This window comes from Salvelinus alpinus, chromosome 10 (assembly GCF_045679555.1).
Source record: "Salvelinus alpinus chromosome 10, SLU_Salpinus.1, whole genome shotgun sequence".
Classification (NCBI taxonomy): Eukaryota; Metazoa; Chordata; class Actinopteri; order Salmoniformes; family Salmonidae; genus Salvelinus; species Salvelinus alpinus.
The window spans coordinates 25,628,951-25,647,830 of NC_092095.1; the positions used below are offsets into that span (position 1 = coordinate 25,628,951).

Sequence of the window (18,880 nt, forward strand, 5' to 3'; positions counted from 1 at the left end):
CCTGTTTGCAATAAAGCAAATGTAAAACTGCCAAAAAAATTGGCTAAGAAATTAACTTTATGTCCTGAATACAAAGGGTTAAGTTTGGGGCAAATCCAACACACATCACTGAGTACCACTCTCCATATTTTCAAGCATGGTGGTGGCTGCATCATGTTATGGGTATGCTTGTCACCTTTCAGCAGGAGAATAACCTAAAACACAAGGGCAAATGTACACTGGACTTGCTTACCAAGATGATATTGAATGTTCCTGAGTGGCCTAGTTACCGTTTTTACTTAAATCGGCATGAAAATCTATGACAAGACTTGAAAATGGCTGTCTAGCAATGATCAACAAACAACTTGACAGAGCTTGAAGATTTTTTTTTATGTGAAAATATTGTACAATCCGGGTGTGCAACTCTCTTAAAAACGTATCCAGAAAGACTAATCGCTGCCAAATAAGTTTCTAACATGTATTGACTCATATGTGAGTACTTATGTAAATTAGATATTTCTGTCTATAATTTTCAATACATTTCCTAAGATTTCTCAAAACATATTTTCACTTTGTCATTATGGGGTATTGTGTGTAGATGGGTGAGAGAAAAAAAACTATTTTGAATCTATTTTGAATTCAGGCTGTAACGCAACAAAATGTGGAATAAATTAATACTTTCTGAAGGCACTGTAGCTCATGGTAAAGCATGATGATGCAATGCACAGACTTGATTATTCAACATGACGATATCTGTCCTTACTCAAATAAACTATTTAAAATAATGTGTATACCTAGCAACTAGGCTGGCTGACAGAAAGACCTGAATGAATGAATGACGCAAATGAATGAAATGTAACCAACACTGAAAAGTTTAGCAAACTTTGATATTTTACACTAGCTTCTCTACTTGTGAAAGCATCTGGATTTAAACTTGATAAGAGCTTGTTCAGGAGTGTTTGAAGTGCACCAGTTTCGTGATGCCACAGATCTCTATCTAATCTGCTTTGCATCTCCACCTGTAAAACGCCAGCAACCATTGTTCAGAGCGTCTCGCTATGCATTGGCTCTATCCAGATTCCCGAAAAGTCAGCAGTAGGGCTAGGGGCTGTCCAAGTATTCACAGACGGGATCATGGCCTCCTCAGCACTGAATTGCACACCTTTTATGTTGTGTGTTATTTATTGTGCGTTACTTTTTGGTAATATATTTTGCAACGCTGATTTAGAAGAAGATGAACATGCCAAGCATACGTATACGGTGGATATGTTCAATGATGCTGTCCCCACAGCTCCTCACTTTGTCATGTTCTTCGCCCCATGGTAAGCAAACGTTTTTTCAAGTTTTAACCTGAATGAATGGATTAGCCAACGTTAGCTAGTTAGTAGCTAGCAGTTTGTAAAGTTATCGACAATGTTCAGATAATGTTACCATATGTCCTTAACAATTTAACTAGCTGTCTCATTTTCAAATTGTCATGATGGGCAAGCTCCTAACTTTGATTGCTGCTACTAGTAAACGTTACCTAGCTAATTTGCAGCTAACTAGCGTAGCTTTTTGCCGGCTAGCTGGTTACCAATCGAACTATTTATCTAGTCAGCCAACTTGTTTTTAGTTACACATATGATATGGCTGTTGTATATAACATGTTAATCCGTCCTTGCATTTGATGCCAGATCAATGTAATCTGGCTAACGCGTTGGCTATTACTCGAGCGTTAGCTAACATTAGGTAGCATGCTACTATGGCTGCTACATTTTGGGATAGTTATTTAAACTAGCGAACTTTTTGAAGTCACGTTTCAACTTGAACTGTCCCGTACTTTACAATTTTAGTTGACAAAGTCGCTACATGCACAGCGCAGTGTTTTTTCAATGTGTTCATTTTGCTGCTTAAATGTTTCTACTGTACTGCAGCTTTCTAGCTAACAGTACAGTGGAGGAATGGATAATTTCAGGATTCGCTCCTGCTGTGACCGTTTACGTGGCTGGACTGACTGACGTAACCTCGTAGACATGCACGCACTAAAGTTGTGCCTAAAAATGACATTTTTTTTTACCCAATGAATAATCGACCTGCTGTAGTTAGGCCTAAATGGGATATAAAATATGTTGGTGTCTTTGCTGACATAAAGGCTTATAGGAAAAACATGTAGTCCTTCATCATGGAAGTAAAAAATCTGTTTTTTATTCTCAGATATCTCCTCAAAAGTATTTCTGGTCTCCTCCCAATGGTTCCTTGATACTCATGTGAAGTGTCACAGCTCCCCATATACAGTTACAAGCATAGCCGTGGGAAGTAGGGGTGCTGAGGGTGCTGCAGCAACTCAAAAAAATCTAGATAAAACAAATAATATTTTTTTTACAAAAGTATTGCACAGGGCCTTTACTAGTCGTGTATTAGCGAACCGATATAGCCATCTGTAGCGCTGGCCAAGAAACAACAATTCTCTGCTGCATTGTTTTTTTAGGTGTGGTCACTGCCAGAGCCTACAAGGGACATGGAATGAGATGGCGGACAAATACAACAGCATGGAGTCGCCACCCGCCTACGTTGTAAAGGTTGACTGCACTCAGGACGTCAAGTTCTGCTCCAACGTCCATGGAATCAGGGGGTACCCCACGTAAGTACAGGGGCGTATTCATTAGAGCAGGCGTTTTTTCATCAGGTGAATGATAATGACAAGTAGAACTAATCAATATTTGACAATGAATAGATTTGGTGGACAGTTTCATTATTTTGACCTCTCCACAGTTCATTGGAAAAGGAAGTGTAAACTCTTAAGTTGATTAGCTAGAAAGGTATCTTGGTGGTGTAGAGCAGTGGTTCCGAAACCTTTTATAGTCCCGTACACCTTCAAACATTCAACCTCCAGCTGCGTACCCCCTCTAGCACCAGGGTCAGCGCACTCTCAAATGTTGTTTTTTGCCATCATTGTAAGCCTGCCACACACACACTATACGATACATTTATTAAACTTAAGAATTAGTGAGTTTTTGTCACAAACATCCTGGCTCGTGGGAAGTGACCAAGAGCTCTTATAGGACCAGGGCACAAATAATAATAATCAATAATTTTGCTCTTTATTTAGCCATCTTACATATAAAACCTTATTTGTTCATCAAAAATTGTGAATAACTCACCACAGGTTAATGAGAAGGGTGTGCTTGAAAGGATGCACATAACTCTGCAGTGTTGGGTTGTATTGGAGAGAATCTGTCTTAAATAATTTTCCACACACAGTCTGTGCCTGTATTTAGTTTTCATGCTAGTGAGGGCTGAGAATCTACTCTTACATAGGTACGTGGTTGCAAAGGGCATCAGTGTCTTAACAGCTCGATTTGCCAAGGCAGGATACTCTGAGCACAGCCCTATCCAGAAATCTGTCAGTGGCTTCTGATTAAATTCAATTTTCACTGGACCGCTTGTTGCAATTTCGATGAGGTTCTCTTGCTCAGATATCGGTAAGTGGACTGGAGGCAGGGCATGAAAGGGATAACGAATCCAGTCGTTTGGTTCGGGAAAGTAATTGCACCTATGTCACTCATGTGCTTTGCTATATTACATTTGACATTGTACGTAAGTTTGAGTTAATTTACACATACAATGATGGAAAGACCTGTGTGTTGTCCAAGTTAATGCAGACAGAGAAGAGCTCCAATTTCTTAATCATAGCCTCAATTTTGTCCCGCACATTGAATATAGTTGCGGAGAGTCCCTCTAATCTTAGATTCAGATCATTCAGGCAAGAAAAAACATCACCCAGATAGGCCAGTCGTGTGAGAAACTCGTCATTATGCATGCGGTCAGACAAGTGAAAATGATGGTCAGTAAAGAAAACTTTAAGCTCATCTCTCAATAATTCTTTTTTAAACGTGTCAATACTTTGCCCCTTGATAACCAGCGCACTTCTGTATGTTGTAAAAGCGTTACATTGTCGCTGCCCATATCATTGAATAATGCATAAAATACACGAGAGTTCAGGGGCCTTGCTTTAACAAAGTTAACCATTTTCACTGTAGTGTCCAAAACATCTTTCAAGCTGGCAGGCATTCCCTTGGCAGCAAGAGCCTCTCGGTGGATGCTGCAGTGTACTGTTTGCATGCGCGTTACCACTTCACTATGTTTCCCTGTCATGGCTTTTGCGCCATCAGTACAGATACAAACACATCTTGACCACCAAAGTCCATTTGATGTCACAAAGCTGTCCAGTACTTGAAAAATATCCTCTCCTGTTGTCATTGTTTCCAGTGGTTTGCAGAAGAGGATGTCTTCCTTAATTGACCCCCCCTAAAAGTAACGGACATATGCCAGGCCCGCCAGTTGTGCCAGCCCCACCACGTCTGTTGACTCATCCAGCTGTAACGCATAGAATTCACTGGCTTGTATGCGAAGCAGTAATTGTTTCAAAACATCTTCTGCCTTGTCACTGATGCGTCGTGAAACAGTGATGTTTGATGAAGCCGTTGTCTGTATAGTTTTTTTGGCCTTTTCCCCCAGCATTGTCCCAGCCATATCCGCGGCAGCAGGAAGAATTAAGTCCTCCACAATAGTATGGGGCTTGCCTGTCCTAGCCACTCGGTAACATTGTGCAATAGAACAGTTTCTTCTTGGACATATAACACACTGTGGCTGAGGAAAGGCACTACTCCCAATATAATTAATTACGCTAACGCCAGTTAGCGTTGGCTTGTGAAACTACCTCTAACTTCCTCCATACTGGACCCAGAGACATACAAATGGTATCCACAATGGACCCCCTGCAGTACCTCGGATCCCAGTTTGAAAACCTCTGCATTAGGGCACACCGTAGCAAAACATTTTAAAACCTTGTGCAATAGAACAGTTTCTTTTGCACATATAACACACTGTGGCTGAGGAAAGGCACTACTCCCAATATACTAAGTGAACCCCAAATCAATGTAGTTCTCATCATATTTGCGCCTCTTCGATTGTCCAACGTCCCTGTCTGTTGTTCGGCGCTTTCCCGGGTAAGGGGGCAGTAGCTCTTCAGCTGCATCAGATTCACAACTGTCAGTGTCCATGCTAGCTGGGCTAGCAGCAAATGTAGAATTACTGATGCTAGCATTGGATGTGCATGTGGAAGCAGAACAACTTGTGTCGTCAACAGGTGCAGGTGTAGTACTGCTGGTAGTAGCAGTAGAGCTGGTATGTGTCTCTATGGACGCGGGCCTTACTTTTTTTAACCATTTATCAATTTTCGTGCAAACGGAATGAGCAGCAGCTACGTTTGGCTACATACCAGCTACGTTTGGTGACATTCCCGCGAGAGAGTAACAGTTAATGTAATTGGATGTTAATTATTTGACATTGTGTTGTTATTTTGCTGAACACTAGATGGTTTAATTTTGGGGGGGCAGTGAAACGAGACTACTCAGGCGAGAAAAAAACATCACCCAAATGTATAGCCCAGTTGGAAAATCTAAGTGGACTGTTTGAAAATGTGAATCACATTTTTATTTGGCGTACCCCTGACGGCATTGCGCGTACCCCAGTTTGGGAATAGTCGGTGAAGAGAAATTTGCTGTTGTAAAGCAAATTTTCTGCAATTCTACAAACGTTTGCATTGAGTTGAGAGAACATTTAGCAGTTTTGAAGCTAATTTCCAGCTATTCTACACTTTAGCAAGGAGCTAAATGAAAATTTTGCAGTTTTGAAGCTAATTTCCTCCAATTCTATGCATTTTGCCAATGCTAATGCTGTGTACCTCTGCTCAAACATTATAACAAAATCAATGGGCACGTGCCCTCAATTCCCATATAACATAAAATTAAAATAAATCCCATTCTCAATTCTCTCTGACTGTCTAGTTTTTATTTTATTTGTATTTTTCAAAGATGGTATTATTGAAAAAAATATATAGTTCAATATCTTTTCTGCATGCTTTCTATCTGGTATTGGTCGTTTCAGTTGGCACCAAAACTGTTTTTCTATTCTGAAAATTACCACATAGATGGCACAACTAATAATTTTAGCTAAAACGCGTCGTAAGAAAATGAACTTGGTTTCTATTGAACATGCCATACAATAAAGGCATTTTAATTAATTATATGAAGAGTGCCTTGGTCCTCCTTTCTTTTTTGATGACCAATTCACCCCTTCTACCAAAGAGCACCTTCTGTCTACCAACATTTACTATTGTGTACCTTAGTAGCGCTTCCTTTCCTCCTCTTTCTAATAATTTTCTATACAGAAAAAAAACATGTAAGTAGCTTGATTTTGGCAATGAAGTCATTTATCTACTTCCCCAGAGTTATGACTTCCTGTCATTATGCTAACGCTAGTTAGCGTTATGACTTCCTGTCATTATGCTAACGCTAGTTAGCGTTGGCTTGTGAAACTACCTCTAACTTCCTCCATACTGGACCCAGAGACATACAAATGGTATCCACAATGTGGACCCCAGTTTGAAAACCTCTGCATTAGGGCATACCGTAGCAAAACATTTTAAAACATTGTGCAATAGAACAGATTCTTCTTGGATTTCTTATTGGATAAGTTGAGAGTACATCACCATTTCGAGGCACTTCTTTATTTTGCTACCTGTATAAACCACAAAAAGCAGTGAGCTTCAATGTAGATAGCAGTGAACGTTGACATGCATTTAGACCCTAACATGCTTATAAATTACTCTGTCGAAGAAAATTAAAAAAAACTGTCACGAAGAAAAGTATTAACATTTTTTTTAGCCATGAACCTGACATAAATGAGTTGCAATGCATGTAATGACAAAGGAATTTACCAATTTGGTGTATTTTGAGTATGTTGATACAGCAGAGCAGTATGGCCAAGCCCTAGTCATTGAGTTGTATGATCTCATTGATCCCTGTCTTGTTTGTAGGTTGATGCTGTTCAAGCCCGAGCAGGAGGCGAGGAAGTACCAAGGCTCCAGGGACCTGCAGTCTCTGGAGACCTGGATGCTCAACACTGTGCAGGAGGAGCCTGTGGTAAGGAGAGAGGTCACCCAAGTGCAGAGACACAGGGCAGGGGTGCTTTAGACTTGAGAGCATCTAAATAAAACATACAGTAGGTGATCCTGTATGGCTCAGTTGGTAGTATTGTATCAGTATTGTATTGTAGGTTCGATTCCCAGGGCCACCCATATGTAAAATGTATGCACGCATGACAAGGTCGCTTTGGATAAAAGCATCTGCTAAATGGCATATTCTTTTATTATTATTATTATTATTATTATTATATATTGAAATGGAAACCTTTTTGAGACTAATGTTATGTGATGGTAGTCTTTATTTGACGTGTGGCATGATGTTCTGCAGGAGCCAGAGACTGAGCTGGAGCCTCCCAAAGCCCCAGAGCCAAAGCAGGGCCTGTATGACATCACCGCCAGCAACTTCAAGGCCCACATCTCTAAAGGTAACTTGGGGGAGGACTGGGAGCGATCAGTACCACACACGTGGTAACGGTCTCTTTATAGCTTGGTCCCAGAACTGTTTCTGCTGACTTGCAATTGTCATGCGCCATAGGAGTTGGCAAGACGGCACACACAGACCTGGGACCAGGCTTGTCTCTTTAGACCTGAATATAACCCAACGTTTTATGCAAGTTGCATATGTAAAGTTTCTACAAAGTTTAACATAATTTAGGCGCTGTCATTTCCTTGAAACCATGATGCAATCCACGCTACATTTATCTCATGCAACCAGCATGTTTCCGGTCGCTGGACAAGCACAACAAAAGTAAATGGCCATGATAATTGTCCCCATGAAATTGCAGCTCTTAAAGGGATACTTTGGGGATTTTGACAATGAGGCCCTTTATCTATACTGAATAAAAATATAAACACAACATCCAACAATTTCAAAAATAGAAATACTCCTCAGTTTCATTAGTTGTCCGGGTGGCTGGTTTCAGTTGATCCCACAGGTGAAGAAGCCAGATGTTGAGGTCCTGGGCTGGTGTTGTTACGCGTGGTCTGTGGTTGTGACACCGGTTAGTTGTACTGCCAAATTGGAAGTGGCTTATGGTAGAGAAATTAACGTTAAATTCTCAGGCAACAGCTCTGGTGGACATTGCTGCAGTCAGTATGCCAATTGCGTGCTCCCTCAACTTGAGACATCTGTGGCATTGTGTTGTGTGACAAAACTGCACATTTTAGAGTGACCTTTTATTGCCCCCAGCACAAGGTGCATCTGTGTAATGATCATGCTGTTTAATCAGCTTCTTGATATGCCACGTCAGGGGGATCGGTTATCTTGTCAAAGAAGAAATGCTCACTAACAGGGATGTAAACAAATTTGTGCACAACTTTTGAGAGTTCAGTATTCTTCCCCCAGAGTCAGACTTCCTCATTTTGATGTATCTGTGTCCAGTATGAATGAAGTTGGAGGTAGTTTCACGAGCCAGTGCTAACTAGCATTAGCACAATGACTTGAAGTCTATGGGTGTCTGCTTGCATGCTAGCAGATACCCATAGACTTCCGGTCATTGCGCTAATGGTAGTTAGCAATTACTTCCTTCAAACCACACGCAGAGACATAAAAATGGTATCCATGAGTTCATCTGACTCTGGGAAAGTAGATAAAGGGCCTCATGGCCAAAATCCCCAAAGTATCCCTTTAAGCCTGGTTTTTAGTCGTATGTTTAAGAAAAATAAATGATTCCTGTTTTGGAGAAAAAAGACAGGATATGACAAGGTCATTTGTAAGAGGAATGTTTATGGGTCTCACCTTTAAATCTGGGCAAGATGAACTGTGACAATTGTGTAATCGGTAGCATTTAACCTCTGAGCTCAGTTTATTTTAGTCTCTAGGGCCGCATTGCAGAGGCCATTTTTATAGTTGATGTAATTTCTCATATTATTCCATCAACTCGTAACCCATCCTTAAGCTTAGACGCTCATACCCTCTAACTTAAGGTAAAATGCTTTATAATTACAGTTTGTTCAGATTGCAGCTATTCTTGGTGTACATTTATGTATATATTATGTTTTCCAGTATTAAGTATAATCTCCTTTTCTTCTCTTTTTTCCTCCACTCCACAGGGTCCCACTTTGTCAAGTTCTTTGCCCCCTGGTGTGGTCACTGCAAGGCCATGGCCCCCACCTGGGAGCAGCTGGCCACCAGCTTCGAGCACTCAGACAACATCAAGATCGGCAAGGTTGGTGACAAGGTCCAACCCTGCCGGAGCAACAGCAGTGTACCGGAGTCACTTATCTATGTAACAAGACCAGGACACGGATCTTCTGACGAGTCATTTTGTTTGTACAATGAGATAATACAACCCACTGAACAAATGTTATTTATGGCTGTGGCCTGTTTGTATTGAATTGCATGTTGATATTTCCAAGTTAAAAGCACAACTAGCTATCTTTACCAGCTACAGGAGTTAAATGTAAAGTATGACAAACTAGGTATGAGCTGGATATGCTGAATGAATTCTGATTAAGCTGGTGATTTGTGTGATTGGCCAGGTGGACTGTACCCAGCACTACGAGGTGTGCTCTGAGAACGCTGTGCGTGGCTACCCCACCCTGCTCTTCTTCAAGGACGGAGAGAAGGTACGTAGTTTGGTTGGCTAGCACACTGAAGAAGACCTTGTGTCATTGTGTTCTGTAACACATTTAAGCTTTTAAGGAGCTATTGCTTCACCATTAAAAGCGCGAGTCGGTTTGTTAACCCTTTCCATTGCTGCTGTTTGTCTGTCCAGGCGGATCAGTACAGAGGCAAGCGGGACCTGGAATCTCTGAAGGACTTTGTAGACAACCAGGTTAAGGCTGCTACTAAGGAGGATGACGTGCACCCACATGCTAACGAGATCCCAGTACCCAGCGCCGAACCTGCCAAAGAGGAGGTGTGTGTGTTTGACTGTTTCTCTCAGGTACCGTGAGGCCAAGCACATGTGCCTTCCAGACTTTAAATACTCCACATGCTATTTTAAAACTCTTAACATTGGTCACTGTTACGCCGAGATATCATTTTGGGGGCGGGTACCCTGTTGCGTGTGTGGGCAGCAAGTTTCTTCTCCAGATACTTAATGAGTGAACAAGCTCTCGGGCAGATGTTTTAGCAGTGAGATTACCATCTAGCCCGCTCAGGCCTACGCTGTAGACTACAGTCTACACCAGGCATAGGCCTCTGCTGCACAACGGTCAACTAGACCTAGCAATTATGGGCAGGCTAGCTATTTCCTTCCGCCCATGCCAAGGCATCTCGGATAGAGCGTTCACTGTGAACAGTGACATCGACCTTGAACAAAGACATGGGACGAGTCGTTTAAGGAGAGATCCAAAGCTAATTCCAATACAACACGAGCTCGATTAGTCACAGATGTTCGGTGTAGGAATTTAGGCTACTGGTCTTGTGGACATGCAGTGCCTTCAGAAAGTATTCATACCCCTTCACTTATTCCACATTTAGTTGTGTTACAGCCTAAATAAAAAAATTATTCAATATCAATTTTTTTCTGTTACCCATCTACACACAATACCAAAGTGAAAACATGTTTTTAGATATTTTGTTTTGCTCAAAGAAATATAGCATTTAGATAAATATTCACACCCCTGAGTCAATACATGTTAGAATCACCTTTGGCAGCGATTACATCTGTGAGTCTTTCTGGGTAAGTCTCTAAGAGCTTTGCAAACCTGGATTGTACAATGTAAAAATTGTTCAAGTTCTGTCAAGTTGGTTGCTGATTATAGCTAGATAGCCATTTTCAAGTCGATCCATAGAGTTTCAAGACAATTTACAGTACCGGTCAAAAGTTTGGACATACCTACTCATTCCAGGGTTTGTCTTTATTTTTACTGTTTTCTACATTGATGAAGTGCTGCATCAGATGACCTGGCCTCCACAATCAACCCAATTGAGATGGTTTTGGATGAGTTGGACCACAAAGTGAAGGAAAAGCAGCCAACGAGTGCTCAGCATATGTGGGAACTCCTTCAAGACTATTGGAAAAGCATTCCTCATGAAGCTGGTTCCCAGAATGTCAAGAGTGTGCAAAGCTGTCATCAAGGCAAAGGGTGGCTACTTTGAAGAATCTCAAATATAAAATATCTACATTGTAGAAAAACAGTGAAGACATCAAAAACTATGAAATAACACATATGGAATCATGTAGTAACCAAAAAAGTGTTAAACAAATCAAAATATATTTTATATTTCAGATTCTTCAAAGTAGCCACCCTTTGCCTTGATGACAGCTTTGCACACTCTTGACATTCTGTCAACCAGCTTCATGAGGAATGCTTTTCCAATAGTCTTGAAGGAGTTCCCACATATGCTGAGCACTTGTTGGCTGCTTTTCCTTCACTTTGTGGTCCAACTCATCCAAAACCATCTCAATTGGGTTGAGGGTGGGTGATTGTGGAGGCCAGGTCATCTGATGCAGCACTCCATCACTCTCCTTCTTGGTCAAATAGCTCTTACACAGCCTGGAGGTGTGATTTTGGTCATTGTCCTGTTGAAAAACTAATTATAGTCCCACTAAGTGCAAACCAGATGGGATGGTGTATCGCTGCCGAATGATGTGGTAGCCATGCTGGTTAAGTGTGCCTTGAATTCTAAATAAATAACAGACAGTGTCACCAGCAAAGCACCATCACACCACCACCTCCATGCTTCATGGTGGGAACCACACATGCGGAGATCATCCATTCACCTACTCTGCGTCTCACAAAGACACGGCGGTTGGAACCAAAAATCTCAACTTTGGACTCATCAGACCAAAGGACAGATTTCCACCGGTCTAATGTCCATTGCTCATGTTTCTATGCCCAAGCAAGGTTCTTCTTATTATTGGTGTCCTTTAGTAGTAGTTTCTTTGCACCAATTTGACCATGAAGACCTAATTCACGCAGTCTCCTCTGAACAGTTGATGTGTCTGTTACTTGAACTCTGTGAAGCATTTATTTGGGCTGCAATTTCTGAGGCGGGTAACTCCAATGAACTTATCCTCTGCAGCATAGGTAACTCTGGGTCTTCCTTTCTTGTGGCGATCCTCATGAGAGCCAGTTTCATCATAGCACTTGATGGTTTTTGCGACTGCACTTGAAGAAAGTTTCAAAGTTCTTGAAATGTTCCGTATTGACTGACCTTCATGTCTTAAAGTAATGATGGACTGTCGTTTCTCTTTGCTTATTTGAGCTGTTCTTGCCATAATATGCACTTGGTCTTTTACCAAATATGGCTGTCTTCTATATACCACCCCTACCTTGTCACAACACAACTGATTGGCTCAAACGCATTAAGAAGGAAAGAAATTCCACAAATGAACTTTTAACAAGGCACACCTGTTAATTGAAACGCATTCCAGGTGACTACCTCATGAAGCTGGTGAGAGAATGCCAAGAGTGTGCAAAGCTGTCATCAATGCAAAGTTTGGCTGCTTTGAAGAATCTCAAATATAGAATACTTTTTTGGTTACTACATGATTCCATATGTGTTATTTCATAGTTTTGTGTCTTCACTATTATTCTACAATGTAGAAAATTAAGAAAATCCCTGGAATGAGTAGGTGTCCAAACTTTTGACTGGTTCTGTAAGTCAAAATTGTAGCTAGGCCACTCAAGAACATTCAATGTCGTCTTGGTAAGCAAGTCCAGTGTATATTTGGCCTTGTTTTAGGTTATTGTCCTACTGAAAGGTGAATTTGTCTCCCAGTGTCTGTTGGAAAGCACATTGAAGCAGGTTTTCTTCAAAATTTTGCCTGTGCTTAGGTATCTTCCGTTTTTTATTTTTTATACTAAAATACTCCCTAGTCCTTTCCGATGACAAGCATACCCATAACATGATGCAGCCACCACCATGCTTGAAAATATGAAGTGGTACTCAGTGGTTTTGTTGTTGGATTTGACCCTCAACATAATGCTTTGTATTAATTTATTTGGCAATTTTTTTGCAGTATTATTTTAGTGCCTCATTGCAAACAGAAATATTTGTAATTTGGACAGGCTTCCTTCTTTTCACTCTGTCATTTTAGGTTAGTATTGGGTAGTAACTACAATTTTTTAAACCATCCTCAGTTTTCTCCTACCACAGCCATTAAACTCTGTAACTGTTTAAACTCTGTAAATGGTAAAGTCACCCATTGGATACATGGTGAAATCCCTGAGTGGTTTCCTTCCTCTCCGGCACATGAGTTAGTAAGGACGTCTGTATATTTGTAGTGACTGGGTGTATTGATACACTATTATTGATACACTATGCAGTGTAATGAATAACTTCACCATGCTCAAATGGATATTTAATGTCAGATTTTTTTATTCTTTACCAATCTACCGATAGGTGCCCTGGTTTGCAAAGCATTGGAAAACTTCCCTGGTCTTTGTGGTTGAATCTGTTTGAAATTTACTGCTCTACTGAGGGACCTTACAGATAATTGTATGTGTCGGGTACAGAGATGAGTTAGTCATTAAAACATTATATTAAACACTATTATTGCATACAGAGTGAGTTCATGTGACTTGTTAAGCAAATTTAAACTTATTTAAACTTGCTATAACAAAGGGGTTGAATACTTATTGACCCAAGACATTTCACACTTTCATTTTTTATTAATTTGTAAAAATTTATAAAAACATCATTCCACTTTGACATTATGTGGTATTGTGTAGGCCAGTGACACAAAATCTCAATTTTAAATTCAGGCTGTAACGCAACAAAATGTGGAAAAGTCAAGGAGTGTGAACACTTTCTGAAGGGACTGTATTAACCAATACATGACCAGGAATGATCCCATCTGATATCATCTGTTTTTTTCCTGCAGTCTGGCGTTATTACACTCACAGAGAGCAACTTTGACGAGACCGTGGCCAAGGGGCTGACGTTCATCAAGTTCTACGCTCCATGGTAAGCGCTTTTAAAAAGTGTTACTACTGTATATAACTATCTATCTCACCCCGTATGACCTTGGATATTTATTTGAGTCAGTGGTACTTATAAGAAGTTGAGGAGGCTAGTGCATTTCCCCTCAGGTAATGGAGCGGCACCCTCGCAGACTAAAGTTCCATCTCAATTCTCTACTATCTGCCCTGATCTAGGCTAGGTGAAAATAATATCATGGCTGCCAGTTTTGTCACAGCAGTGCACATGACTAAAAGTACACTAGATGAAAGTACCACTCGACTATTGAGATGCAGAGAAAGAGAACCTCTGTGGTCCACTGACTGGATAACCTGCGTAATTATAACTGACTTGTCTCCCCCCCCCCTCCCCACTCCAGGTGTGGCCACTGTAAGAATCTGGCCCCTGCATGGGAGGACCTGTCCAAGAAGGAGTTCCCTGGCCTGACTGACGTGAAGATTGGCAAAGTGGACTGCACAGTGGAAAGGACGATCTGCAACAGGTTTTCAGTAGGTGTTCTACACTGAGTGTACAAAACATTAGGAACACCTTCCTAATATTGAGTTGCAACCTCTTTTGCGCTCAGAACAGACTCAATTCGTCGGGACATGGACTCTACAAGGTGTCGAAAGTGTTCCACAGGGATGCTGTCTCATGTTGACTCCAGTGCTTTCCACAGTTGTGTCAAGTTGGCTGGATGTCCTTTGGGTGGTGGACCATTCTTGATACACACGGGAAACTGTTGAGCGTGGAAAACCCAGCAGCGTTGCAGTTCTTGACACAAACCGGTGCGACTGGCAACTACTACAATACCCCGTTCAAAGGCACTTACAATTTTTGTGGCACACATACAATCCATGTCTCAATTGTCTCAAGGCTTAAAAATCCTTCTTTAACCTGTCGTCTCCCATTTTTGTACACTGATTTGAAGTGGATTTAACAGGTGACATCAATAAGGGTTCATAACTTTCACCCGGTCATAACGTTCACCTTTCATGGAAATGTTTTGTACACTCAGTATAAATTGACTGTCAGTAGCTAAGATATTGCTCAGAAAGAGCACCAATGTAGTGTACTATACTCTGCGGTATAATTAGCAAGACCTTGATTGTGTAACTTGACATTCCGTTCATAAACACACACACAAGCAGGTGAGACCCAGCGCCACAGGAAGTATAAACGGTGGGTTAGCGGGGGTTGTGTACTATGGTTCAAAAAGCCATAAAACTGCACAGCAACCTCATCCCGGGATTGGATAATCAGTGGTGCTCCGCTAACAGGAATGGTGGATCTCAAGACTCCCTCATGGCCCTGAAGACAGTCCATGTTATAACCATCACAACCTTTATTAATGGGACACTCTCTGGAATTTTCCACTCACCGTCTCAAGGCCATGGACTAGTAGTCTCTTCAGCTGCAGCCTGTCTGGCTCTTAGAAGCTCACTGTTAGAATTGATTAAATTAGTGTTATGTTAAACAATCTAGACGATTCATGCAGTTTATAGTAAGAGAAAAAACATTATTTGCAACCATTATTTCCTTCAGTGTTGTCCGATCTGAAGGAAAGGTGGACGTGATATGGTGAAGGCTTTGCAGCGCTAGGTGAAGTAAAGACCATATTGTTTATACCTATCCATTCCCTTCAAATCAGCAAACACTGAAGAGGTCGGGGCTAGCTAGGGGTTGTTACCTTGCTGACTTTGTCTCCTTTCTCTTCTACAGGTACGTGGGTACCCCACCCTGCTGTTGTTCAGAGCTGGTGCTCAAGGTGAGGAGCATCACGGAGGGCGGGACTTGGAGAACCTGCACAGTTTTGTGATGAAGCAGGCCCGAGACGAGCTGTAGCATTGTCCAAACAACATCCACCGTTACTTCTCTCCTCCACCCAACACATAATATCTGGCCAATGGGAGGAGTCCTCTCTCCCACAACGGCCAGCTCTTATCTCCCATCGTTTTCCTTTCAGAAAGGAGTAGCGTCAACGCACTGCTTTTTAACCCCCTCTGTAATGTCTCATGAGCGAAGCCAGTCTGATTCTATAATAATCCAATAGTTTGTGTGAAATGTGACTATTTTGTTTGGGCTGCCCAAACTGTTCCTCTGGAGAGCATTGGCTGGCTCTGCAAACCACTTTTTGCCAGCGGTACTTAAATCGGCCAAACCTTAAAATGCATACCGCCATAGTCATCCCAACACTTGACAACTCAAGCAGAGTCGTCTTAAATAGTGACTGCTGGTTGTATCAAACGTTGGATTAATGCTGACTGAGTTTGTCTGAAATGTTATAGATATAAAATGTGTTAATGTTCATTTGGTGATTTAAGAAAATCATGTTGACGAACAATCATGAGCCGTTGATGTAATGTTACTGTTGCACAGAGGTCAAAGCCACGTTGATTGTTAAGTTGACGGTACTTTTGATCCATGCATGAAACTGTTTCATGTCAAACTGCCCTTTGTGAGTGAGTGGTCTTCTGTGACATTGCAATTGTACTACAAAAAGTCTGAATGTAAATGTATTTTTTGGTGTTCCATTTTAGTGCTGTAAGAGGTTCAGTCCCACGGTCCAATGTCAGGCGCCTCGGGACTGTTTTGGCGTTCTCACTGTTTTATGAACAATGATTGTGATCGTCTGTTTGGCGCACTCAAGTCATGCCTTATGCATGGAATGTGCTAGTTTGTCATGAAAGGAAAACCATATGTCATTAATCCATGTTTGATGGATTGTACAACATGGACGACTTAAAAAAATTGAACATTCAGAATGTTGCATAGAACAAACGTCTGCTGTAAATGTAATCGATTTTCCAAAGCGGATGAATATTCTGTTCCATTGACTAAGCCCCATATCAGGCCCCAGGATGTCAGTCAAACACCCAGTGAAGCACAACAACAGTGATAAGGTCATTTTACTTTGGGGTTGTTGTTTGGTTTACCTCAGTTGCTTGGGAGGTCAAAAAAACAAATACCCAAAATATATTATCCTCCCATATAATGATCACTCAGGACTTGTTTAGTCCATAAATTACAATGACAAAGTTGATTTTCTTTTCTTCTTTCCATAATGTTAGTGGATCAGAATTTTGTTGTGTGTGTTCTATTCAGGGGTGGTTGAAAATTTTTAAGTGGTCTGAGAATGTGTTCGCATGGAGTTGCTGTGTGAGGCATTTTACATTCAATGCTCAATTAAGGGAAACAAATGCATTCAGAGGCTAACCACTTATTGTCAGTAAAATCTTTATGGATAGTACATGGTCTAGGCAGACTCCAGTGAAGGAAAGCAGTATTTTGTTTTTGAGTGGGTTGTACACTGCCCATGAATTTTGTAAAAAAAAAAAAAAAGGCAAGTTGTAACATGAGATTTTATAATAAAATGTCTTTCCAAAAATAGTATCTTTCATTTGTTTTTTTTTCTCTGTAATATGGCATGTGATTGATTAAGTGGTGCAATAAATAAGCTGAAAATGTACACGTATTTACACATAAAAGTAAGTCTAAACATGACCACAAGAAATGTAAACAGCAGCTTACTGGAGGTATATTTTGTGATTTCTGATTGGTTAGGCACAAAGGATTTTTTCAGGATTGGGCTCAATTCAGGAAGTGATTACAGATTGTGCAATAGAAATGTAAAGGTCATTTTCAATTGAACCGACATTCAGCGTTTACCGTGAATGCAGGAACGTTGCCTTTGAAATTTCAATCACGCTGTAATACTGAACTTCCGCAATACGGATTGAATAGAGCCCCGATCCGTAAATGAATCGACAGTAGCAATTACTTTGAAATAAATCAAAACGTCAAACCCAAGCTAATTTCAGAAAGCTGGTCCAAAACATTTGATCAGCTGGTATGACCAACAAATAGCTTTTCCCACAATTTTTTTCTCCAGGTTTTTGGAGATATGTTAACTCAGTGAGTGGAATAACATGGAAATGACAGTTTGCAGGATGTCCAAGGGATGAGGTGAATGTCATCTTTAGAGCAGTCCATCAGTTAAGCCACAACCTGCTACCCGTTGAACCAGCTTGGTGAACACCCAGCATGAGCCTGGCAAATATTGACCCAATGAAGATATTTTGAGGAGTTCACAACTAAAATAGTATGTGGTTGTTTCCGTTCGGCCCATATTATATTTTTGGAAGCCAGGTGAATATGGCGGAAGAACTTCTGAGTACAATCCATAAAGAGGAAATATCTGGATCTTTTTACATTAACTGTAATGTATCGTGGCATACATTTCATGAATATTTCAGCAGATTGTTCATGTTAAAATCAGGCTTTGGTTAGACAATATACATACATCTCTATTAAAATGGTGTAGTTAGGCTAATGCTTTTCCCCTGTGGTCCTATAAAAGGATTTCTACATGTTTTGTGTCATTTGACTACATCTGACGTCATGTAACAGGTTGGCTGTCAGTATTGAGATAACATTGAGTCAATTCCCCGACGCCGTTGAGTTGTTTCGCTGTAATGGGCCATTAGCCGTCTGAGAACTTGAACACCACTTAGTTTTGAAAGGAGGAGGGGGGGAAGCAGCACGTTGGTCTGGTCCATTTATCAGTTCCTCCCTCGCCCTGAGTATGGGAGAGGAGAGAGTAGTACACAACACACACTCACAAACAGGCAGACCCATGATGTCGTGTGCACACAGTCTCCGCTGCAGCCCATGGACGGGTGACCATGATGACGCGGCAGTTTGGCGGTCGTCAGTGGCAGCCACAGGCCCTCACCACCATGTTCTTGTACTTCTTCAGGATGACATTGGAGTTGTCGTCGAAGTAGAGCACGGAGATGGCGTGCAGCTTGGTGGGGGCGCAGCAGGGCTTGGGCACGTTCTCTGGGTTCATGAGGTGGACCTAGGAGACAAGAGGTCAGAGGTCACTTATTCCTCTTCAAACATAGCTTGAAGTATCCATGTCACTTTCCTAACGTGAAGTGCGCACTTGAAACATTTGTTTTACAAATCAAATATACATTTACATCAATGGGAGATTTGCAAGAAAATTCAGGTTCCATGAAAATTAGGATGAATGAAATTAGGATATAGCTCTTTATTAGCAACGTATTAGC

At 41.2% G+C, this 18,880-nt stretch overlaps 2 protein-coding genes across 2 annotated transcripts in view; one reads left to right on the top strand and one right to left on the bottom strand.

Moving 5' to 3' along the window:
- Positions 1-985: 985 nt before the first annotated feature.
- Positions 986-17,195, top strand: txndc5 (thioredoxin domain containing 5). The gene is made up of 10 exons (XM_071328597.1): positions 986-1,301; positions 2,450-2,602; positions 6,842-6,947; positions 7,278-7,374; positions 9,002-9,117; positions 9,431-9,517; positions 9,667-9,810; positions 13,729-13,811; positions 14,185-14,314; positions 15,528-17,195. The coding sequence occupies exons 1-10, from the start codon at positions 1,114-1,116 to the stop codon at positions 15,648-15,650; spliced, it is 1,227 nt and encodes a 408-aa protein (XP_071184698.1). The 5' UTR covers positions 986-1,113; the 3' UTR covers positions 15,651-17,195.
- LOC139531774 (bone morphogenetic protein 7-like) overlaps positions 17,026-18,880 on the bottom strand; it is a 43,123-nt gene continuing 41,268 nt past the window's right edge. The window contains exon 7 of the mRNA XM_071328596.1: positions 17,026-18,666. Within this exon, the coding sequence (XP_071184697.1) occupies positions 18,517-18,666 (150 nt within the window). The 3' untranslated portion in view covers positions 17,026-18,516. The remainder of the gene's footprint in view (positions 18,667-18,880) is intronic.